This window comes from Nelumbo lutea, chromosome 1, assembly GCF_056320005.1.
Source record: "Nelumbo lutea isolate HS-2025 chromosome 1, American lotus-T2T, whole genome shotgun sequence".
Lineage (NCBI taxonomy): Eukaryota > Viridiplantae > Streptophyta > Magnoliopsida > Proteales > Nelumbonaceae > Nelumbo > Nelumbo lutea.
In genome coordinates, this window is record NC_142684.1 from 1,151,255 (window position 1) to 1,176,279 (window position 25,025).

The following is a 25,025-nucleotide window of genomic DNA, read 5'->3' on the forward strand; positions in this document are numbered from 1 at the left end:
GAAAATAAAAATTTTAGAAAAAACACCAAAACTGTATAGATTGTAGAAAATAGAAAAATGTAAAAAAAAAATACAAAAAACATTAAAAATGTAAAAAAAAGAAAATTGAAAACTGAAAAGACCATTTTTCCTCTAACTCATCATTCAAGGGTAATTTGGTCATGAAAGTTGTTATTTATGATGGCATGGACACATTTCTTAAGTGTAGTGAGTTTTGAAAAATAAAATCTTAGTGACATGGTGAGATTTAGGCATTTTAAAAAAGTTATGGTGAATTTAAAAGAAATGTTGAAAACTCATGTTGAATTTTAGACAATTTGCCTAAAATTTAAAACCTCCCTCAAAATTTTTGTGAATTAAAAAAATACACATTTCACCATTATATCTATCGATTTATATAAAATTTTATTAAAATACCGTCAAAAGAATACAACAGCGTACCCATTAAGGCATTACACCCCCTCCCCCCTCAACCATGGGTAGGTGGATTCGATCCAAGTCTCCGCTACGACCAGAGAGAGCTTACCAACCGTCTGTTGGAACCTTGGAAAGATCAAGAAACTTAGAGGGAGATTTTTGTTGAAGTAAAACCTCAGGGGATATAATTATATATCCTTTTATTTAATTTCAGTGAGAGCCATTTTATCATCCACGGTTGTGATCTCCCTTTGCATGGTTTTTTAAGCCAACCCCCACCCCTTCAGCCCCCAAACCTTGTTGGCAGCGGGATTTTGAAAGCACCATCATCACATTTAGCTGGAAATTTTGTAACTTTACTCTTTGGTGACAGAAAGCGACAATAATGATTAATTTAATTTTTTCTTAATAAGAATTTAAATATAGCCGTTATTTTACTTGTTAATGCCTGTGGGGGAAAGAAAAATCGCCCGGGGGATTGAAGCTTCTTCCCCCCTTCGGCTATAAACTGAGGTAAATTTCTTCAAAGTGATCCAGCCAGATTTCGATAAATCTCACATTTTAATTATTGGTGTGGAATAATTATTTTCAGCTTGTAAAGGCCATCTATCGAATCTAGTTTCCTTTCCTTTTAATTTTTGTCAAACAGCGCTAAGATTTTGCAGCGTTGAGGCTTTTGATTTCTTTTTCTTTTGCAGGAATCAGATCCTTAATTAAGAGCTGGATTTGATCAGAAAAGGAGAAACTTTTCTCATTTGGATTGTTGTATTGCTCTTTGATTTTGGGAGTTTTGCTTCGATTTTGTGGATCGGTCAAATTTCCTTCATTTTTGTTTGATCCTTTTCGACCAGACATTTTGGTTATCTTAACTCAATTAGACCCAATTCTTGAAAGGTTCAGAAAGAAATTCCTCAGAAAGTAATCTTCATTTTGATTGGTTTATTGGCTAGTTCTGGTATCTTGCTGTAAACTCGCTTTCTAGATTCGATAAAGAGGAGATTGGATTTCTTTAGTGAAAATGGGGGTCATGTCGAGGCGGGTTGTACCCGTCTGCGGCAACCTCTGTTTCTTCTGTCCTTCAATGCGGGCAAGGTCCAGACAGCCTGTGAAGCGGTACAAGAAGCTCCTTTCCGATATATTCCCTCGATCTCAGGTGATTTCTTTTATTCCTTTACTTGAAGCCTTCAGAATTATTTTCTTAGTTTTTTTTTTTTAAATTTGGTTAGCATTTGGGTTCAGTGAGGAATGCTGTCAAGCAATTTCTTTATGCTAGTTATTGTGTTATTTCAATTCTTGTTCTCCTAAGTTCACACTTTTGCATTATCTAGTCTTGATAAGTTGGATCTATGCCAATGAAACTTTGGTGTTAAATTTTCAGATTCTTTTAAATATGTATATTGTTTTAGATTTTTTTTCCCAGTTGAAGTAATTTAGTTTCTTACTGTTGCAATTTACTATTGGACTGTGGAAACTGGAAGTGGAGAATCTAGGATCCGTTTTGTATTTATTTTGCTATTTTATTCTATTTGAAAATGGGATTCTAAAATGGATCTCCGGAATAGCTTCAGTCTTATGACTGATATAAGAAGATTTAAAAGCCACATTATGATTCGACATTTAGTTCAACCCTGATAATGAATTATTGTTTGTTTATGAGTTTCTCTTCATATTTTGGTAGGATGCAGAACCGAATGATAGGAAAATTGGGAAGCTTTGTGAATATGCTTCAAAGAATCCATTACGTATTCCAAAGGTATGGTTCATCTTGTCCATCCAGGTTGTTGCTGTGTTGATCTGGTGGGTCCGTTTCTTTTGAAGCATTTTGAATTCTCTGTCTTCTTTCAAATTTGTTGGTTAAGCTTGTTTTAGGTCCACCTTGAAGTCTGATCAGATATATTAGTATATTATCCATAAATAATGCAATGAAAGACATCAATGTTAAAAAGAAAAAGTAAGGCAATAAGACATCAAGGTTAGTTTCTTTCAGTTTGTGCACCAATCCTTACAAGCAAAAAATCTGTATTGATTTGTCAGTTGAATTTAACATTTTTATTTCTTCGCAGCCTTTTTTTTTTTTATGAATAATAATGGAATTTTATTAAAACAGAAACTGATTCAGATTTACAATATCGTACAAGAGCCCTTGGAGAGGCACGAGCTGCAGCCTCTCCTGACATAATGCAAAGAAACTAGAAACCAATGTTGATTGCACCAGCCGGGAATCGAATCCGGGTCTGTACTATGGCAGGGTACTATTCTACCACAGCCTTCTAGCCTGATATTTTGATATAGCACGTGGTTAATCCAGTTATTCCATGTTGTTGTGCAATCTTCAGCCTTTTGATTAGTTCCTTGTAGCCTGTGTTTGATGACTAGGCTGGGGGAACAACCAGCTCAGGATGCAACTATGGCCTTCTAAACTTAAAGTAGTTTCTAATGAATACTCCAAAGCTGTGAGAATGATTAGTATTTGTGGTCAAGAGCCTTCACCTGGAGGGTTCCACTTACAAGGCTGAGGGAAAAGAAAGGAGCACTCCATGTGCTCAAGTCCCGAATATGTTACTTTCTTTTTTTTGTGAACCAATATATTTTTAATCTGTGTTAAGTTATAAGATGCCAAGGACAGAACTGACACCTGATCTAGAGTATGAAAACCCCCTCCCCATAGAAGACTTTACCCTGTTCCTCTATGAGAGGCTAAGAGCTAACATCAATGATGAATTTGAAAAGTCGGCATGAAAAATCGGAGATGCACGGTATTGAACCTTGTACTCTCACATGTGAGGCAAGCTTTCCTATGTCAGCTAAATCCTAGTTCTTGAAGTTCTTCTATGGAGTTGGCGCCATAGCTTGATTAAACAGTGATCCTCATTCCAAAAAATAGCTCAAAGGTTTATTAAAAATACTGCTCATTTCCAATCATCAACACTGGTAAGAACCAAAAACCTCAATTCATCTTATTTAGGCCCTTCTTTTTCTGTATAGAAGACTATTATGTGCCTTTGTGTGCTTGTTTAGGATGTATGCGGTAGAATGGGAGAAGAGAGGAGAAGAGATAGGATGATATGAGAGGTTGGGTAAAAGAATTCATTGGGTTTTCTCCTATTCTATTAGGTAGTTATGTCACATTACATTAAAATAGTAGAAAAAATACTCCCATATAATAAGTTTAACACACTTTAAGGGATTGTTATTGCTTTGTTCTCAGGCCCTATTGGAGAAGGTGACTCTCTTAGGGCTGTGATTCTTGCAGCGCTGGAAGAAATTCAAAGAGCAAGGGAAATAAATATCAGCCGTTTGATCTTGGAAGGTGATTCAAAGGTGGTGGTTAGTTGGTTGAAGAAGGAGGACAGTGGATTGTGGAGCTACAACAATGAAAAGAAAAAGTTCTTATTGGCTGTGTAGGGACATTGAGATACAATACAGCTGGGTGAAGAGGAATGCTTCATTTGCGGATGGGTTGGCCAAGCAAGGGGTGAATAGGGAGTCAATCTTTTGGGCTAATTTTTAATTTTCTTTCATTGTATTCTGTTGATGGGGAGCTAAAGACATTTTATCTCCCCCTTTTGTATCTAAAGTTTCACAATTTTCGTATAATTAATAAAGATGTTGTTATTGATAAAAAAAAAAAAGTGGAGCATAGATGTTTTGTATGCTCAACTTTCCATAGTCTGCAATTTGACTCTAGTGTAACCCTTTGTTCAATTGATCATATGTCCACAAGCAAACTTCTCTAATGAAGTGTTTGCCAACCTCAGTTTTTTAGTCCAATCATGTTGTATAGGATTGTTAACAATATGTATGGTTTGCCTTGTTCGGAAGGCTTATGCCTCTTGCATTCTGAACTTATGCCTCCTTATGTTCAGGAGGCTTACACCTCTTGCATTCTGAACTACGCCTCATACCTCTAGGTAGTGGAATGCCTTGCATCATGCCTCTTCATTTTAAAACATTGGAGGGAAGAATATCTAGAAAAAGTAAAGGGGTGGGATGAGGAAGGAGGAGAAGAGGAGGGGTTGGATGAGATTGAGTGAATTGGGGGGAGGGGGAAGATGGGGAGAAGGGGAGGAAGTTGTGGATTCTCAGTTGGAATGTTACGGATATGAGGGATGGAAGAGGGAGATAGTGAGGATCATGCTTTGAAGCATCGGGTGAAGAGGGAGGAGAGTGGGTAGAGTCGGGGATGTTGGGGGGAGCTGTAAATTTTATGGTTTTCAAGGGTATTTGATGCACTTTGGAACTGAATCCTTGTAATTTTGAGACTCTTTTATAGTGTAATTCTGTTATGTTGTTGGTTTGTTAACTAGACAACCAACATTTTGTGATGTACTGCTTTTTTTTTTTTTTTTATTGGAAACGGTAACTTCATTAATACAATTTAAGAATTACTTTCCAGAGTTAAGTACAACTGTCAACCCCTAAACAGGTGTTGAGCCTCAGTAATCTTTCTTACAAAATTGCCCAGAACATTCTCTCCCTCACAGTCCCTTGTTTAGCCAACGTGTCAGCTAAACCACTAGCTAATCTCCTTGTCCATTTGAAGCATGCACCGATCTCCCTTGTTGTGTTGAGGATTTCCCTTATGGGCTGTCTAGAAATCCAGGCTCCCAACTTTCTAGATTGCAGCCACTCAATCAACGATTTAGAGTCTCTCTCTATCTCAATTTGGTGTAACCCGAATTGTTTGGCATATCTTACACCTTGAAGCAAGGCCATCACCTCCGCTCTCAATGAGTCCCCCAATCCTATTGGTCCTGAAAACATAGCCGCAATTCTTCCATTTTCTTCTTTGAATACTCCTCCTGTACTTGAAGGACCTGGGTTACCTCTAGAACTCCCGTTGAAGTTCAATTTCACTCTTTGTTGTGTTGGTGGGGACCACAATTCCTGCACAATAGGTTTTATGGAAGTTGTAGATGCCACCACTTCCCAATTCCTGTAAATGTCTTCAGCTGAGAAGTCTTTAAACAAACCCAAAGTTTTCAACCATTGAATAGTCATAATGATTATCCTTTCTACAACTGCCTCCTTGGATTTTTCCAGATAATTATCCTGTAAATTACTGCTTTTTTCGGTTTAATGAAATTTCTTTTTAACCTTTAAAAAATTTATAGAAGAGGCTATCAATGATACCGAAGGATTTGTTTGGAGAAAAGTAAAGTTCTTCCCTAAAAAGAAGACTTTTTCGCTTATAGAGAAGTTCAACAAGGAAGAAAAGAGATGTGAGGAAGAAAAGGAAGAAGCCCAAAACTGCTTTGAAGGCAAATCTCTTTGTCAGAAAAAAAGGAGAGGAAGGTGAAGCGTTAAGAAGGTTCTGATGGTAAGGAAGATGTTACGGAAGATCTGAAAAGTAGAGATATGGAAGAGCAAAGAGAGATAATGGAAGAAGAAAAAAGTGAAGAGGGGGATAAGGGATGTGAGGGAGGGAAGGATATGGAGGTGCAATTGGGGAAGAGGGGGGGAGAGTAGTCAAGGAGCTGTGGTGTTTGGGGTTGTAGGGGTAGAGGAAGTAAGAGAAAGAGGAGGAGGTGAGAAGGGATAGAGGGAGGGAAGGGAATAATGATTTAGAGGAAAAGAAGGGGAGAGAGGAGTAGGGAATGAAGGAGGGGGAAGTGAGGAGGGGAGCGACAAGAATAGATGTGGAGTAAGAACTTATAAAAGGAAAAAAATATGGAACTTTTCCTTTAGGCTCAGTTTGGAAGGAGTACAAATGCAAATTTGTAGAGTGCAAAACCTTGTATTTTTTTATTATTTTGTATGTATTTGCACTGTACATATTTGTATTTGTACTCCTTCCAAACTGAGCCTTAGAAGAAAACGGAGAATGAGGATTGAATATGGACACAGGGGAGGACTCAGACTCAGTGGAGGAAAGTGAGAATGATCCGTTGATAGATGAGACACATCAGGTGGAGGGTACATGTGACATTGAAAAAGTTGTAAATAAGGAATTGGAAGTTAGCAAAACTCTGGGTTTATTTTTCCTAGGAGGGGAGAAGTTTGCGAAGGAAGCCTTCAGGTCCTTGGAGGAAAGGAATGGGGAGAAGAAATTTAAAAATGATATAGTGGTGATTGGAAAATCAAGTAATTTAACAAACCAAGGTTTGAAAAAGTTTTATGGAGGCTGTGGGAATTCCTTAAAGGAAAGGGAAGAGGTTTTGGAGGGGGAGATTGTTCCGGATATAGGGGTAAGAGTTCTGAGGGGAAGCTAGAAGCAGACGGTGGAGGAATAAATACAGTAAGAAGATTAAACTCAGAAGATTAAGAGAAGTCAACAACAAATACTGGTTTCAAAGCTTTTCGCAAGAGTAAAGGGAGGTTTGTTTCGCCTTGGACCTAACAAGAAAGTAAGGAAAAACAAAAGTGCACCTAGAAGAAATTGGGAATATTGTAGTAAACAAAACTAACAAGTAGTTCGGAATCCTCTGTGGGTCTGCTATGGGTCTCGGGTGGTGGTTCTGTTTTGTTCTGAGATCTGTATGTATTTTTTTGGGTTTCTTATGCTGTTTCCTCTTGGTGCTTTTTGCTTGTTTTGGGGCTTGGTTGTCGAGGTTTTGGATTTTGGGGGGTTTGGCATTCAAAGGTGTTAAGCTTTAGTGGGCTGTCCTTTGGGTGTTTTCATTTCATTTAGGTGATTGCTTATCACCTTTTCATGTATCCTTTTTCCTGTTTTAATAAAATTTTTTATTTATCTTAAAAAGGAAACCCTCCAATCTGGCCACAAAGTTCTTACACCTTCTACCATTGGCCATTGCTTGATTGATTTGTGTCTTGATTTTTGTCTCCAACAGATTTCCTCCCTTTTAAGGGCTTCCTCCAATTCTTTTTTCCACTTCCATCTCAATTCCCATTCTTCCACATTAAGGTTTCTTTCAATATCCACCTCATCTAGTTCTTCAATCTGAGAGGTTAGGGTAATTTTTCTTTCTTCTATCCTTCCAAAATGTTCCCTATTCCTCTACTTTAATTTAGCTCTCAATTGTCACCCCCCCAAAAAAAATCCTCCTGCCAGGCTGCCACCATTCCTTTGTGAACAAAATCTAGATGTGTCAGCCACATATTGTCAAATCTAAAGGGCATGAGGCCTTGCAAAAAAGTTTTTGATCCTAAAGGATGTTGGGAGGTATCAGAGATTGGTGGGCTGGTTGTTATTACTTGTGAATGACACGACTAGATATATCCTATGCAATTAGTGTGGTGAGTTGGTACATGAATGCCAAACGAGTTTAGCACTGGGAAGCCATTGATAGGATACTTGCCTATTTGAAAGGACACTTAGATAGAGGGATATTGTTTGCTGGTCATGGACATTTGAAGCTAGAAGTTTACACAGATGCTGATTAGGCAAGGTGCCTAGATGACAAGAGATCTACATTAGGAGTTTGTACTCTTGTTGGATGTAATTTGATTTCAAGTGTAGATGCTGAATATACAGCTATGGCATATGGTATTTCAAAGATTTTTTTTGGTTTGGTCCTTACTAGGAGAGCTTGGAGTTGATGCTCATGATGTTATACTGTGATAATCAAGTAGCAATTAACATTGCCCATTGTTTTGGAGCAGCTACAGTAACCCGAACCAGTGAAGAAGGAAGAAGATGAGGAAGAAGACAAGAGATAGAGAGAATATGAGGGTTTAGTCGAAACTGATTAGTCACCCATACAGTCGACCCCCTAATGTTTATTAGGTTCTAATTACACTTACAAAGACTAAATTGCCCTCACTTAAGTGTGGGGTAGAGTACTCTAATAAAACAACCACATAAGCAAAGTACTTAACTGACATGAGATTACTAAACTACCCCTATTCGGCTCATTCTAACACTCCCCCTCAACCTGGAGAATATATGTCATATAATCCCAGCTTGTTACATAGATAGTTCACTTCCTTGAGTTTAGAGCTTTTGTAAACAAATCTGCCCATTGATCATTGGAGCCCACATGTTCTGTGTTTATCTCTCCAGCAAGGACCTTCTCCCTCACAAAGTGGCAATCAACCTCCATGTGCTTTGTTCTCTCATGAAATACAGGATTGGATGAGATATAGAGTGCAGCTTGGTTGTCACAATACAGTCTCATAGGTTTATCCATGTGAAACCCAATTTCTTGTAGAAGATTCCTCAACCACACTAACTCACAGGTAGTATGTGCCATGGCCCTATACTCAGCTTCAGCACTACTTCTGGTCACAACCGTCTGCTTTTTACTCTTCCACGTCACAAGATTTCCTCCAAGAAATGTGCAATAGCCCGTAGTAGATCTTCTATCATTCACTGAGCCTGCCCAGTCTGCATTTGTATACCCCACTATTTCAAGTTTTCCTCCTGGTTTATACAATAGTCCACGGCCTGGAGCTCCTTTCAGATACCTCACAATTCTAAGAATTGCATCCCAATGAGGTATACGAGGGTTCTGCATGAATTGGCTCACCACACTGACTGCAAAGAATATGTCGGGTCTCGTGATAGTCAGATAGTTCAGCTTCCCCACTAGTCATCTATACCTTCCAGGATCTTCAAATACTTATCCTGTATCACTGCTCAACTTAACATTTGGTTCCATAGGGTTCTCAGCCGGTTTTGCACCTAACAGACCTGTTTCTTCCAATAGATCAAGAACATATTTTCTTTGGCACAGATTTACAGCTTGTTTTGACCCAACAACCTCTATTCCCAAGAAATACTTCAATGTTCCAAGATCTTTTGTTTGGAAATGATTTTGCAGAAATACCTTTAATTTGCCAATCCCCAATTTATCACTGCCAGCAATGACAATATCATCCACATAGACCACTAATAGAATCTTCCCAGCTTCTGAGTCATAGCTGAATACCGAGTGATCCACCTGGCACTGCTTCATTCCAAAACTCTTCACCACTTCACTGAACTTCCCAAACCAAGCACGCGACGATTGTTTCAACCCATAAATTGCCTTCTTCAATCTGCATACCTTACCATCCTCCCCCTGAGCAACAAACCCAGGTGGTTGCTCCATATATATCTCCTCCACAAGATCACCATGGAGAAAGGCATTCTTTATATCAAGCTGAAATAGAAGCCAATCATACATAACTGCCAGGGAAATTAGTACACGAACAGAACCAATCTTAGCCACCCAGGTGGTTGCTCCATATACACCCATTTACAACCCACAACATGCTTACCAGGTGGGAGAGTAGTAAGTTCCCACGTTTGAGTATGTTGAAGAGCAGAAAGTTCCTCCTCCATTGCTTGCCGCCAATCAGGTGAACTGAGAGCTTCTTGAACATTGTTAGGTATGGAAATAGAGGATAAAAGGGAAACAAACTGGCGATGTGAGGTAGAAAGACGAGATAATGAAGCAAAATTGGAAATGGGATGGAGGGTAGAAATGCGTTTACCTTTCCGTAAAGAAATTGGTAGGTCAAGGTCTGAAGGTTCAACAATAGGAGCCATGAGAGGATCCGTAGATGAGGTAGAAGCTGGAGGAGGGGCCGGTGTCGTTCGACGTGTATACACTTGCCATATTGGTGGATGTTCGGTGGTGATCTGCACGGGATGAGGTGATGAGTCTACTCCAACAACAACATCTGGAACTAGATCACTGACAGGAAGAGGAAGAGGAAGGACGGGTGGAGACGAAGGCGCTTCAGGACTTGAGAAGAAGGGGACTGACTCAAAAAAGGTGATATCAGGGCAGACATAGCACTTTCGGGTAATGGGATTATAACACTTGTATCCTTTTTGAGTCCGTGAGTAGCCAAGGAAGACACATTTAATTGAGCGTGCATCTAGCTTGTCTATTCCAGGGCTCAGATTGTGGACAAAGCACACACAGCCAAAGACACGAGGAATTAATGGCAATGGAGATAAAGTGGGAAACAAGATAGAGAAGGGGGACCGACCATGAAGGATGAAGGAGGGCATTCGATTAATGAGAAAACATGCAGTGAGTACAGCATCACTCCAAAACCGTTTAGGAACATTCATGTGGCGAAGAATAGACCGAGCAGTTTCAAGAAGCTCACGGTTCTTCTGTTCAGCTACCCCATTTTGTTGAGGGGTGAAGAAAGTATTCACAACCATTATCTGAACGGAGAATTTTGATTAGAACACCAAATTGTGTGCGTATTTCAGCATGGAATTTTTGGAAAATGGAAAACAGTTAACTTCTTTCTTTCATTAAGTAAATCCATGTCATTCTTGAACAATCATCAATAAAGGAGACAAAATACTTGTACCCATAATAAGACTTTATTTTGATTGGACTCCAAACATCTGAATGAACCAAAGAAAAAGGACTCAACATACGATTCTCAACTCTTGGACTGAAGGACACATGGCGATGTTTCCCAAACTGACATGACTCACATTGCAAAACTGACAAATGACTCAATGACGGGACCAAAATCTTGAGAGCCTTGAGAGATGGATGTCCTAGTCGGCAATGCCTTTGTAGAGGAGTAAGTGAAGTCTGAAGAGCAATTGAAGATCCACCACTGTCAAGATAATACAATCCCCCAGCTTCTTGCCCCCCCACCAATCTTCTTCCCCATCTTGAGATCCTGAAAAACACAAATGGAAGGAAAAAATGTAACAGAACAGTTAAGAGCTTTGGTTATTTTACTAATCGACATAAGATTGAATGGAAACTTAGGGACATATAAAGCAGATGATAAGGGCACAGAAGCCATGTCAACATTACCAACATCACATATGGGGGATGAGGACCCATTGGCAAGTGTAACAGTTTGTGATGTGGAGGTTTCAGAAAGAGAAGAGAACACACCTGGAGTCCCGGTCATATGATCTGAGGCTCCAGAGTCAATAATCCAGGGAGAGGTTTTAGATGACATGCAAGCAATACCTGATTGGGCAAGTGTGGCAGTGGTATGCTGTGAAGTAGTTTGAAGGAACCGTTCATACTTGTCACGCGGTACGCTCACCATCTCTTTCCTAGAGGTAGATGTAGATGTGGGAGGAGTTCGGTCTGCTGGTTTACTGTCACTGATATCAACCTCACCTGCTACAGCATGATTAACCCATTTAGAGGGAGGGCCATGTAGATCATAACAGAAATTCACTGTGTGTCCCTCTCTACCACAATGAGTATATTTCCTTGTAGAGTTATTCTTCCCTTTGCCACGGCCTCCCCTGAGTCACGACCACCCCGACTAATCATGGAATTGCCACGGCCTCCTCGGGGAGCATGACCTCCCCCTCTTGTACTATGTCCAACCCCTCTAGCTGTCACAAGTGCTGATCTATCAGACTGTGTGGAGTTCTCTGTCTGTCCCAAAGAAGTTCTACGAAGCTTTGAGAATATTTCCTCAAGTGTAGGAAGAGTAGAGCCCCCTAATATTTGGGCTCTAACTGGTTCATATTCTGACTTCAACCCCACTAAAAATCTTGTAACATCTAGTTTCTCCCTTTGCTGTTGCTGAACTTTAATATTTGGAGTAAGGGGGTGATAGACATTGAGTTCATTCCTTATATTCTTCATGCAGGCATAGTACTCTTTTAGTGTTTTGGTTCCTTGTTGTAAATCAAAATACTCCTGATAAAGCTGATACACTCTTGTTGTGTTATCTTGTCCAGAATATAACTTCTTAGGATGCTCCCATATATCCTTAGCCGTATCAAGGAACATGAAGTTGGCACTAATTTTGGGTTCCATACTATTCCACAGCCAAGTCATGATTTGAGCATCTTCTTGTTCCCAATCATCAAACCCTGGAGAGTCCTCCGGTGGCTTTTCATCTCTTACATGCTTTACTTTCTTCTTTGCCTTGAGAAACACTTCCACTGATTTAGCCCATGGAACATAGTTCTCCCATTTAGCTTAATTGAGGTCATTTGTACCCCTAGGTAGTCGGAGGAAATTACCACACTAGGTTTCTGATCATTGTAGCCATCTCCTATTGCTGCCATTGTACTCTTTCACAGTTGCTTATAACCTTATTTCTCAGCTACAAGCTGATTGATGTTGTTCACAGTTTGATACTTCAGCACCTATTGCAGCCCCTAAACACAACAGTGGGAGCACACACTTGTTCTTCTTCACACTACTGCTGACTTCACACACCTACGACCCACATAAGCATCACAAGCACCACAACACAACAGTAGGCCCTCTTACAATCACTTAATAAAAAAAATTGTGCATCACAAGCACCACAACACAGTCAAACTGCTACACCCAGTTCAGACTTGTTTAATACACTTAAGAGGGCATTACACAACCACAAGGAGCTTGGCAAGGTCACTGCATTCCACCTTACACTACTCGGTCACCTACAACAGCCCTAACACCACTCAACAACTCACAACAGCCTTACACCATTCGGCTACTGCACACGCAGCCCTTCCTAGGGCAACAATGAACCTAGTTCTCTAGGTTCTAATCAGTACTAACTGATTCTTGAAGGGTTCCTACCCAGAAATACCAGCAACACAAAATGACTAAATAACCAACCTTCCTTTGAGAGTATCAGCCAACCATTCACTGCTGAAATCACCTTCCTTGATGAAGAAAACTGTGCGCAGCAGAGAGCAACGAGCTGTGATGTCTCAGACCTAGGGCGAACCAGCTCTCTCCATTAACTAACCAAAAACGAAGAAGAAGGTGTCGCGAACACAGCTGAGATGCTTTACAAGCAGAAGCAGGTCAGAAACCTCGCTCTGATACCATGTTTTGGAGTAGCTACAGTAGCCCGAACCAGTGAAGAAGGAAGAAAAAGATGAGGAAGAAGACAAGAGAAAGAGAGAACAGGAGGGTTTAGTCGAAACTGATTAGTCACCCATTCAGTCGACCCCCTAATGTTTATTAGGTTCTAATTATACTTACAAAGACTAAACTGCCCTCACTTAAGTGTGGGGCAGAGTACTCTAATAAAACAGCCACATAAGCAAAGTACTTAACTGACATGAGATTACTAGACTACCCATATTCGGCTCACTCTAACACCCATAATCTAGTTCGACATGAAGAAACAAAGCATATAGAAGTGGACACGCATTTCATAGGAGAAAGGGTCACATCTGGAGAAGTGTGTCTACGATATGTTTCATCTGACTTGCAACTTGCTAATGCACTTACTGAGTTGCAAGAAATATGCTTGAACATGATTTATGCAAGTTGGAAATGTGTGACATCTACTCGCAGCTTGAGGGGGACTGTTGAGATATTCAACAATTTTTTGTTTCTTTTTATTTAGCAACATTAGGTAGTATTATTGGGCCCAAGGCCCATTAGTTTATGTTTACTTTTAAATACAGCTTTTATGTTATTAGTAGCATCCACCCTATCAAGGGCATATTAGTCATTGTAATTTCTTTTATTTTGCGAGTATACAAGATAATGAGTGGGGTGACCAGATTATTTTTGGCATCTCCCATCTCTGCTTCTCTTTCTCTTCTTTTCTCTTCTCTCTAAGAAACTCTTTTCTTTCTTTCTTTCTTTCTATCACTGTTATCAAATCAGGTTGCAGTTCTGAGTTTTCTACTTGGGTGAACCCCATGGTCTGCTCCAGTTTTCAGTCCCTTGAAAAGTGGGAATTTTGTTTTTGGAGGTATCAGTTGTCAGTTGGTTCCATTTGCACTGCTGATGGGGACAAGTAATGGAACACCTCTGACAGGGTCAAAAGAAGGGGGATTTCCCCATCTATGGGCTGTAAGAAGTGATCCAGAATCAAGGCTTTAAATGTTGGTGTCAGTGGAAATGTTGGTTGTCCCAATATAAGAAAGATGTTGGAAATGTTGGGAATAACATATGGAAATATTCTAAGAGTTATAGACATGGTGGAAACATTGTAAAATGTACGAAATGTGGAATAATATTTTGTGAACTGATAAAAGAAGCATAATCACACCTTTTTAAATTATTATCTTGTTCCAAATCACTAAACAAAGCTATGAAACTAAGGATGCGTTTGGTTTTAAGGAAAAAGTAGGGAAAGGAGAAGGGAAAGGTAGGGTATGGTTTTCCTACTTTTCCCTTCAAACTAAACATAGCCTTATAGAGAAAAGAATTTATATGTTTAGAAGTTGCCCTAACCTTAAGAGTCGAAGCTTCATGATAGAATGAGTTGAAGCAAAATTTAAACTCATAGAAAACGTAAATGGTTGTAATAGATCAACTAAATAATCTATTACACAAAGAAAAACTTATATTTAACCTTGAGAAAAAGTTAAAATTTGATTAACAGTTATTGGTATCTTAACTCTTCAATTTCAATATTCAAAATCATCACTCTTAATGTTTCACTTGGATTAACCATGGTGAGTTACTAATCATGTACTAGGGTTGCACTCAAAGGTTGTTATGCATTGTGGCACCTGACGGTCAATATAATTCTTTAGTCTCTCTATGCATCTTTAAGTTTTCAGTTCATGTTGTTTCTTATTGTTTCCTCTCTACAGATTACAAAGTACCTAGAGCAAAGATGCTACAAGGACTTGCGGAATGAGCACTTTGGCTCAGTAAAAGTTGTATTATGCATTTATAGGAAACTGCTATCCTCATGTAAGGATCAGATGTAAGTTTCCTTTGACCTTTTGCTTGTATTTGGCCTTTGGTTTGAACTTATTTGGAAAGAGTTTGGTGTCTGTCAAATTAAGATGATGTTTTAGGTGTAATTGCAAAAGCGCCTCCTTGAATGAGAGCCTTGAGAACTGCATGTCTTGGTTAGTGGAAAGGGGCACCCGTATAATGCATTTATCTGCAATACACGCTTATGAAAATCCATCTTGTGTATTACTTCATTAGCTTTTACCTAATAGTTGTGGTTATTCTTCTTCCTTCTACTTTTTTTTGATCGATAATAGTAACTTTTCATTAATAAGAAATAGTCAATTACAATGGTGGGGGGAGGTAAACTCTCTTAACCCTCCCCCAAATGGATACAACATTACAGGGTAACCCAAAGTAATTGACTCCTTCCCAACCCTTGTTTAGCAAGGGCATCTGCAAATGAATCGGACCCATTGCACTCTCACCTCCATACCTTGAGTTAGCCATGTGTAGTGTTTTCGTTTATTAATGTATGTCCACACCTTCCTTCCCTTACCAACCTATTACCACTTTAGAATCTCATTCAATGATCAGCTTGCTAACACTTAATTCCTTAGCCCTTTATTTACCTTCCATCAAGGCTATAATTTCTGCATGCAATGTGTCCCCCGCACTAATTGGGCCTAAGAACAAAGCTATGACTGAACCTTCATCTGTCCTGTAACTCCACCAATCCTTGATGGACCAGGGTTACCTTCATTGCTTCCATCAAAGTGGAGGCCATAGAGGTTGAGCAACACTTCTGCTTAGAGCGGATCCTGCCACTTCCTTCCAGTTGTTTAGCAATTTCTCTGTAAGAATGTCCTTGAATATCTCCACTGTTTTTACCCAGTGCACCACCATAGAAGTGATTACTTCTATTATTGCCTCTTTTCTTCTCTCTTTTTCAGCAAAAATTCTTTGGTTTCTTTCCTCTTAACACCGTCCAACAAATCATTGCCCTTGTACACATCTCCAAATTATTCTTCCCCTCTTTTTTGTCCAGCTACCATCCAAAGAGTCAAAGAGGCTCTGTAGGCTTGGTGGGGGAGTCCACCTGAAATCAAACAGAGAAAGAAACCAAACCCAAATAGAAGATACAAAGGGGTAGGAAATAAATAAGTGGTAACAAGACTCACCATTGCCTCTATAAAGAGTACACTAGTTAGGAGACAAGCACCAAAAAGGCTTCTTTCCTTGAAGTAGGTTGCAAGTGTTGACTCTTTTTTTTTTTTGGAAAAGGTAAAGTAAATTTGTTCAACACAAACAAACTGCAATTCAGACCCAAAAAGCCACTCTAAAAAACTGTGCATTCAAACAAACTGCAAGTGTTAACTCTTTCCAAGAATATTTCCTAGCAAAATGCCCCAACCTTTGGCGGGATCGGTTTCCCTCATACCTTTTTAATAGGGAAAGAATGCCCAGGACTGGAAGAAGGATGTGATAGGGCTTTAAAGGAGGTGCAAGTAAAGGAACTGTAGGAAGAAAGGGTCCAAATTCGAGAGTCCAACTTAGAGGGATCCAAGAGAACCTTTTGGAGGATTTGGATCAAGGCCAAGACATTGTCCACATCTGAGTGTCAAAAGCCCTGTCTGAACCTGAAGTCCGAATTTAGTTCAGGTCCTAAAACAGAAGAGGATATAATGAAGGAAATTGATGTGGACAGGGTTTTTAAGTGGTGAATCACCCACTTACACATGTTCCGAAAATCTTACCAAATCCCCAGAACACAAATTGTACCTAACAAAGGGTAGAAAGTGAGGATGGCATGAATAGCTTTCCAAGGTGCCGCACTAGTATTCCGGCATCCCAGCTGTCAGCCGCCAAGCCATGGATGCTTATAATCACCTTTGTCCACAGTTTGTCCTTGTCTCTTGATAATCTCCACAACCATTTCCCTAACAATGTTGAATTCCTTCTGGATGTTCCCAATCCCTAAGCCACAGGACTCCTTACTTCTACTTACCAATTCCCATCTAACTATTGTACCTAACAAAGGGTAGAAAGTGAGGATGGCATGAATAGCTTTCCAAGGTGCCGCACTAGTATTCCGGCATCCCAGCCGTCAGCCGCCAAGCCATGGATGCTTATAATCACCTTTGTCCACAGTTTGTCCTTGTCTCTTGATAATCTCCACAACCATTTCCCTAACAATGTTGAATTCCTTCTGGATGTTCCCAATCCCTAAGCCACAGAACTTCTTTCTTCTACTTACCAATTCCCATCTAACTATGGCCCTTCCTTTTCCTCCCTGGGCTCCCACAAAAGACCCCTCATTAACTTCTCCAGGATTTTACAAATCCTCCTAGGAATCATGAAAACTGAAAGAAAGTAGACAGGTAAGTTGGCTAGAGTTGACTTGATTAGAGTTAATTGTACACCTAGAGTTGGCTAGAGTTGACTTGATTACTCGGGTTTCCTCCCAAAGGTAATCCCAAACAATTCATTGGCCATTGGGAAACTTCACAACCCAAAATGGTTGCACATTTTGTCACCTCTCTTCCATCCATATTAATCCCTGCCACAAGCTCTTACTGAAATTAATTTTCAGATTTGATATCTTTTCAAACACTTGGATCTTCCTTTTCAGATTTCTTAACCAAGTCATATCATCTCCCTCACAAAATAGTATGGTATCATCAATAAATTGCTGGTTAGTAATAGGCTCTCTTTCCCTACCTACTCTCCACCCTTTCACCAGACCCCTCAAATCTGCTTTCTGGATTAGGATACCTAGCACATCAACTACTAGGGTGAATAAAAAAGGGGAAAGGGGGGGTCCCCTTGTCTAATTCCTCTAAAAGCTGGAAAGTGGTCCACAGTTGTACCGTTAACCAAGATTGAGTAGTGACACATACTTAAGCATCCTTGAATCCACTTACACTACTTTCCTCCAAACCAACTTCTCATCACTTCCAACAGAAAGTCCCAGTCCATCCAATCATATGCTTTCTCCAAGGTAAGCCTACAAACTATTCCTTTCCTTCCAGTTCTTTTCATCTCTTCCACACTCTCATTGGAAATGAAAACTTGATCAGTGATATACTTGTCCTTAAGAAAAGCTCTTTGGTTTGGAGAGATAGTATAATGTAGCACTGATTTGATTCTCTGAGATAGCGCCTTTGCTATGATTTTATATGGGCCATTTACCAGATTGATGGGTCTAAAATCCTTAGGATGAGTTGCCTCAACTTTTTTCAGAGTCAATGCAATGAATGCTGAATTTAACCTTGGATTTATTACCCTTCCACTAAAGAATTCATTGAATACCCTTAGAATATCTTCTTTTAGGATGCTGCAAAAGTCTTGGTAAAAAAGCCATTGTAAAACCATCCGGCCTTGGTGCTTTGTCTCTGTCCATGAAGAAAACTGCATCCTTTATTTCCTCCAGACCTCTTTTCTAACTATAACTTATGGTCATGCAATATCCTTGGCCAATCCAACCCTTTTCGGACTTAGTCTTTCACTAGGGGGCTTCCTAAATATCGATTTAAAATGGCTCACAAAAGCTCCGGCAATTTCAGTTTGTTGTTCAATTAAAACACCTTCAATCTATAGCTTAGAAATGAAGTTCTTCCTTCTATCAATTTCTAAGGCATGGAAGAACTTTGTGTTTCAAACTTATCCAAGTTAGATATGACGTTCTTCCTCTTTCTTTCTTTTATCCGAGTTTGTTTGGACTTCTTTCTCCAACTTATTTCTTCTTTGAATAAGATGTCTTCCAGTTCCTTCCTCAAGGTCCCTCTCTCCTGTCTCAATTTTATCAATTACCTCCTACTTTCTCTCTTCTAGTCTCCCGAAATGATGTCTGTTGCAATCCTTTATTTTTTCTTTTATTTCTTTCATGTTTTGACGAAACTTCATACCCTCCCACTGAAATCTCGTGTTATTCTCTATCTACCAATCCTTAAATTTCTCTTTGAACCCTGGGTGATAGAACCACATATTCTCAAACCTAAAAGGAGTTGGACCCCTTCCCCTTAATTCATCCTTGGATAAGGACATTGGCCAATGAGCGGATGTTATCCTAGGTAAGGCCCTCAAAACCAACAAACTCTAAGTCCATTGTAAATAGAAACCTATCAAGTTTAGAGCAAATTGGGTTCAACTGCAAATTGGACCATGTAAAATTGTTGTTCAATAGAGGCAACTCCTTCAACTCATAGGAATTATAAATTCATTAAATTTTCTCATGCTAGTCATAATCCTTTGCCTCACCTTATTAGATTCCTCAACAAATCTTATTACATAACGATAACTTTCATTAGAGATAAATTAAAATGAAATACAGAAGTCAACTCTTGTTAGAAAAGGTTGATCCAATAAACATCAAACATTACAGCACTGCCCAATAAAGTCTCTCCCTTACAGTCCCTTGTTTTGCTAGGGCGTCAGCAAAACCATTTGCTGATCTCCTTACCCACTTGAAACAAACACCCACCTCCCTTGTTATGCTAAGAATTTCCCTTGTCAGCTGTCTATATTGCCAAATTCCCAGCTGCCCTGATTGCATTCACCCAATTACCAATTTGGAGTCTCCCTCTATCTCAATCTGCTGTAGCCCCAATTGTTTGGCCAGCTTTACACCTGGATGTAGTGCCAAGATTTCCGCTCTTAAGGAATCTCCAATTCTTACTGGACCTGAATACAGAGCCATTATCTTGCCCTGATTATCTCTGAATACACCTCCTATTACCAGATGGGCCCGGATTACCTATAGAGCTTCCATCAAAGTTTAGTTTCACCCTTTGTTGTGCCGGTGGGGACCAAACTTCCTGTATCATAGCTTTGGGAGTAGTAGTAGATGCCACAATACCCCAACTTCTATAAATGTCTTTAGCTGAGAAATCCTTAAAAAGATCACAGGATTTCAACCAATGGATAACCTTAGTAGTTACTCCTTCCACAACCTCTTCCTTGGATCTACAACCACCTTTGAAGATCCTATCGTTTCTTTCCTCCCACACTGACCACAATACAGCAGCTCTATTGGCTCTCCACATAATCCTTCCTTGAACCGTTGGTTGCCTGCAAAAAGCTGGATCAGAGAGGTTCACCATGCTCGAGGAGGGAGTCCAACTGCAGCCAAAGAGAGAAGATAACCAAGACCAAATAAAGAACACAAAGGGACATGAGATTAGTAAATGTGAAATTGTCTCACTAGAACCCAAACAAAGACAACAAACATTGGGGGAGAGGCACATATTCGGCCTCTTTTTCTGCAATAAATCCAAGGTGTTGATTTTTTGGAGTGCTACTTCTCAGCAAAAGGCCTGAATTTTTGGGGGTACAGGGCTACCCCACACCTCCTTTGAAGGAAAGTTCCGTACAAGGTTAAAGATCTGAAGCAAAATGCTATAGAGAGAAGAGCAATTGAAAAAATCAGAAGGGGAAGGTTTCCAAATTCTGCTATCTCTACAAGACTGATCAAGAACCCTGTCCTTCCCTTCCAATCCACCACGGTCCTTCCCACAAACCCTGTATATCTTCTAACTCTTCCCACATTTCATTTCTCTCTTTGTATCCATTAAGCCCATAACTGTTTGTTAAAACCCATTATTCTCCTGTCAGAACTTGATTGACACTATGAATTTCCCCATCAATTTCCTCAACTCCTTGCATCACATCCTTCTTCCAATGCCCAACTTATGCCCCTAGCCCTCCAAATACTTCTTGCCCATCTATCATCGAATGTGAATAGTTTAGACATCCGACTTCTCTTTCTTAAGCATATCCTTTATCATTGCTCTCTTTCTTGCACTCCCTAGCCCTTGAACATTCCAGCTGATCATCGTCATTTATAAACTACAAGTTTTGTATAGCCTTCACATGCACCCAATTTATTTACCCCCCCTCTTCTTCCGCCCTTCCTCTCATTGAATTCCTTGTCACCTTCCACATTTAATTTCGGCCTCTCAGCCTCACTCAGTTTCCTTTTCTTCTCCTTCCCCTCAGTTTTCTTGGCTCTTATATCAGTTCACATCAGTAGGAACCTTTACTTTACACCCAAGCTTCGCTATGAACTTTGCCACCGAGTCTTCTTCCTTTTTCCCCCATAATTTCTACCCCTCTATTCAACCTGCCTTCTATTGAACCTGGTTCTGACTCCTCTTTACTACCTTCTTGATCATCTATTTTATATTTTTCCATTTCCTTTCTCTTCAACTCTTCCAATGATTGTTCAATTAGGTCCCAAATCCTTTTCCCCAATTCCTCCTCTTCTAGAAAATTAACCTCACTTCCCCTCCCCTCCTTTCTTGCATCCATGGCTAGTATCTTGCTTGATGATTGGTTACCTGGAGAAAAGGTTGCATACAAAGGACCCAAATCCGTAGTACCCAAAACCGAAAACACTTTCATACCTAGGGGTGGTTCAAGGGAAGGTTTTGAAGCTTTTCCTGAGGCATAAGAAGAGGGGTCACTGTCTTTCCTGGTTTGGTCCTGCTGTGAGATATTCTCAGATACATGTTCTTCTTGCGACTTTCTGAGCTCTGTAGCTTACTCCTCTCTGGCCACTCCCCAGAATATGCCACTGGCAACCCTCGATAACTTATTTGCGTACATCCTGCGGAGCTCTTTTATTAGGGAGTGAATCTTCCTTGTTTTGCCTAAGGTTTACTTGCCCAACATCCAAGCCGTCCTTGACCTTCGCAGAAATTCAAAGAGGTGTTATTCCCTTTTCTTTTATATTACCATCGAACAATTCTTTGATGTGGTAGTCACCTTCAAGATCTTCAATCTCTTCATTTATTCCAACACTATGAATTTACGAGGTTGTATCGATCCATCCTCTGTCCACCATTTCTTTCTCCTTTGACCTGGTTCTTGTGTATCTTGGGTTAGGGCGATCATCCTGTAACCTACTTTGGCCCTTTTTGTCCTCTATTTGCCTTGGAATCCATTACTAGTTAAGTCTGGAACCAGATTTGGCCTTAGAACTTTTGTTGAGCAGCTTCGAAGATTATAGACCTTGTTTACCATCCCCAGTTGAATAACAACCCCTATAGCCCACATGACTGTTTAAAGAGTCACATGGGCCACACTCTTATTCATTTTAAATTATTTGAAAAATATTCATTTATGGTTGCCCCTAATTCTTGATCGACCGAAACAACTGTTCCCCTTCTATTTCTTTTCTTCCTTCCCTCCTCTCCTCTTTCCCCAGCCTCCTGCTGCCACTTGGGAACCATTTAGCCAGCTCATTGTTGTCTTCAAGCTCTTGACAACCATAGCAACGCTTCAACTCCCATCGCAGTCCACAGTTTTTTTTTTCCGTCTTCCTTTGACCAAAAGACTGCATGGTTGAGGGATTAAGTCTGGTTTCATGCTAAAAATCTTAATCATCACTGCAAACAGGTCCGAAAAACTATAATCTTCTAAGGTTCCTCCCATCACTGCTATGATTTTTTTCTAGAATGTCTTCTTTCCAAAGGTTGAACAGCATCTCCATCACCTTCACTACCATTCGCTATTCATCAATATCTACTTCATTAGATGACATGCTCCACCTCTCAATCAACTTCTGGCCTTCCCCTGTTCTCACTGTTGAGACATCTATCTTCTCAATGCCGAAGTCTACGATGGTTCCGTTCTCACTGTAAAGATGCATTTATTTTTATCTTAAACTCTTTTATCATCGAGTCAAGGACTGACTAACACGTTCACCTTCTCTTTTTCAGTTATTAAATACCTTTTCTCCATCAAGACTCTGAGTGATGTTTGTGAGCTGGTAAACTAGCACAAACTTCTTCTCTTTTTCAACTTCATTGCTGGAGCCAGGCTCATCATCTTTCATGGAAGTTGGGAACTCATATCTCTCCTGAGACCCAACACCTCCAACTAGAGTTTCCTTCAGCTCCTCATCCCCATGCTGTTTTTTGATATGAACCAGGTAAGTTTACAAAGTCTCTGTAATGACCTTCCATCCGCAGCTCTCCTTCCCTTCCGACAAACAAACCAATTGTTCTTCCCTTCTTTGAATTCCTCTGTAACTGTTACAAACCATCCCCTCCTGTTCCATTGTAGCATCACCTCATACCTGAAATTTGAGGAAACCAACAAACTTTTCCAACATTGCTTTCTCACAGAGAGTATTGCTCCTTCTACGAAGCCCTGCAACCATTGTATTACTGTTTCTCTGACCAAGAACACTGTAGCCTTTCTATCTTCCCTGATCTTCAATGCCCATTAACCCTGGTTCCTGTGTTCCCCAACGATATTTTTCTTTTTTTTCCATTGTAGCATCACCTCATACCTGAATTTTGAGGAAGCCAACGAACTTTTCCAACATTGCTTTCTCATAGAGAGTATTGCTCCGCCTACGAAGCCCTGCAACCATTGTATTGCTGTTTCTCTGACCAAGAACAGTGTAGCCTTTCTATCTTCCCTGATCTTCAATGCCCTTTGACCCTGGTTCCTGTGTTCCTCAGATAAATTTTTTAGCTTCAACCTGTAACTCTCTTCTCCACTTAGCCACCATCACGAACTCTCCTCTTGTCACCATCGACTCCACCTGTTTCTTTCAAAGATTACTGCTTTGTTTCATCACCAGCTCTACAAGGTTAGCTCTTAATTCTTGTAATTAAGGAAATTTCTATAAATTCTCCCTTCCACTTTCTCTTTTGTCTTTCTTCTTTGTACTTCTTTCCATTGTTTTGTGCAAGAACACTACTATTAACTCTATGCATGTTCCTGTAAGTGCGTAAACATCTCAGACGAACCTTCTTTTGGTCATCTTTCTAAAAGGTGAAGATGGTCTATCAAAGACATAACTGTACATTTGGTTCATATGCAGTTGTGTTGGACCCCTTAATTTTTTTCCTATCCTAGAAATCTTTCATGGAAAAATCAATCATATCAGATGGTTGTAAGTCTGCAAGAAACTGAAATATAGACAAGTGGATCTTTACTTTTGCTGTTTAAGAGAATGGCATAGCACAACTTTGTTCTACTATGTCATATTTTGTCCCTGTTTGAGGTTTTAGGTGTGTTGGATCTCTATTCAATTAGAGGTGCAAGTTTGGTTGGTTGAATATCAGCAGAGCAGAACTTTGTTGATTTATATGGTGACATAATGTGGTAGATTACAGCCTGAAGAGACAAGGAATCATATGACATCTGTAATTCTGTATCATCTTGTATATTAAACTATTGAAATAGATATTACTAGTTTGCCATTAATCCTTATTATTGCCTTATTGATAAACCTTCATACTTTTCCTTCTATGAAAGAACAAGTTCCATTCATTAGTTTCTACTAGTTTTTTCTCATCTTGGAAAGTGTATCTTGTTTATCTTTATATGACATCCATCGGTTCCATTCAATGCTTTCAGGCCTCTATTTGCCAGTAGCATACTATGTATTGTTCGAACTCTTTTAGAGCAAACACGACAGGATGAAATGCGTATTCTCGGTTGCCAGACTCTTGTAGACTTTATAAATAGCCAGGTACATTCTACTTTTAAAGGATTAAACTCAAGCTCAAGTCCTATGACTTGTTTGAATAGGGACCAACCATTCGATAGCTTCTGCCCTGAAGATTTCCTATTCCTTTAGTCAACTGTCAAGTTTATGATAGTAGAAAATGCTTCTGTCGCATTTTGATGATTTCTTATGAAGTCTAGATTTACTGATGTCGGTAATGAATGCATGACTCATTCCTTAATGACAAAGTATTAATTGGATTAAAACTGACTTGTTGATATGATTTGAAAGTAGACAGATAGCACATACATGTTTAATTTAGAAGGTCTCATCCCAAAGCTCTGTGAACTTGCTCAAGAATTTGGAGATAGTGAAAGAACTCTAAGTGTACGTGCAGCAGGATTACAAGCTCTTGCTTTCATGGTAATACTCTTTTTTGCAGCCTTAAATGCTGGTACTTCTGGTTGAACTTTTATATTGTTTTATTTTATTTTTTATGGATAACTGACAGAACATTAAAATGTTTTACTGTAAAAGTACACCCACTGGCATTGTTAGCGTTGGCTAACACCACCAAAATGTGAATAAAGACGGGAAAACAGCAAAACAGTATTACAGTTACACCACTTTTCCTCAATACAAACTGTCCCTTGTGG

General features: G+C 39.7%; 1 protein-coding gene and 1 long non-coding RNA gene across 5 annotated transcripts in view; both read left to right on the top strand.

Moving 5' to 3' along the window:
- Positions 1 to 439: 439 nt before the first annotated feature.
- The window catches only part of LOC148873158 (ARM repeat superfamily protein), an 86,998-nt gene continuing 62,412 nt past the window's right edge, over positions 440 to 25,025 (top strand). For 2 of the 4 annotated variants that reach the window (XM_088963525.1, XM_088963526.1), the window contains exons 1-7: positions 792 to 930; positions 1,116 to 1,570; positions 2,096 to 2,170; positions 2,525 to 2,666; positions 14,816 to 14,931; positions 24,279 to 24,393; positions 24,664 to 24,792. In XM_088963525.1, the coding sequence (XP_088819651.1) occupies positions 14,930 to 14,931; positions 24,279 to 24,393; positions 24,664 to 24,792 (246 nt within the window). In that variant the 5' untranslated portion in view covers positions 792 to 930; positions 1,116 to 1,570; positions 2,096 to 2,170; positions 2,525 to 2,666; positions 14,816 to 14,929. Of the gene's footprint in view, positions 931 to 1,115; positions 1,571 to 2,095; positions 2,171 to 2,524; positions 2,667 to 14,815; positions 14,932 to 24,278; positions 24,394 to 24,663; positions 24,793 to 25,025 lie in introns of all 4 variants that reach the window. The other 2 variants (XM_088963523.1, XM_088963524.1) reach the window with 1 other exon arrangement.
- Positions 3,432 to 4,049, top strand: LOC148873159 (uncharacterized). The gene is made up of 2 exons (XR_016104769.1): positions 3,432 to 3,531; positions 3,626 to 4,049. It is a non-coding gene; the product is annotated as an uncharacterized LOC148873159 (long non-coding RNA).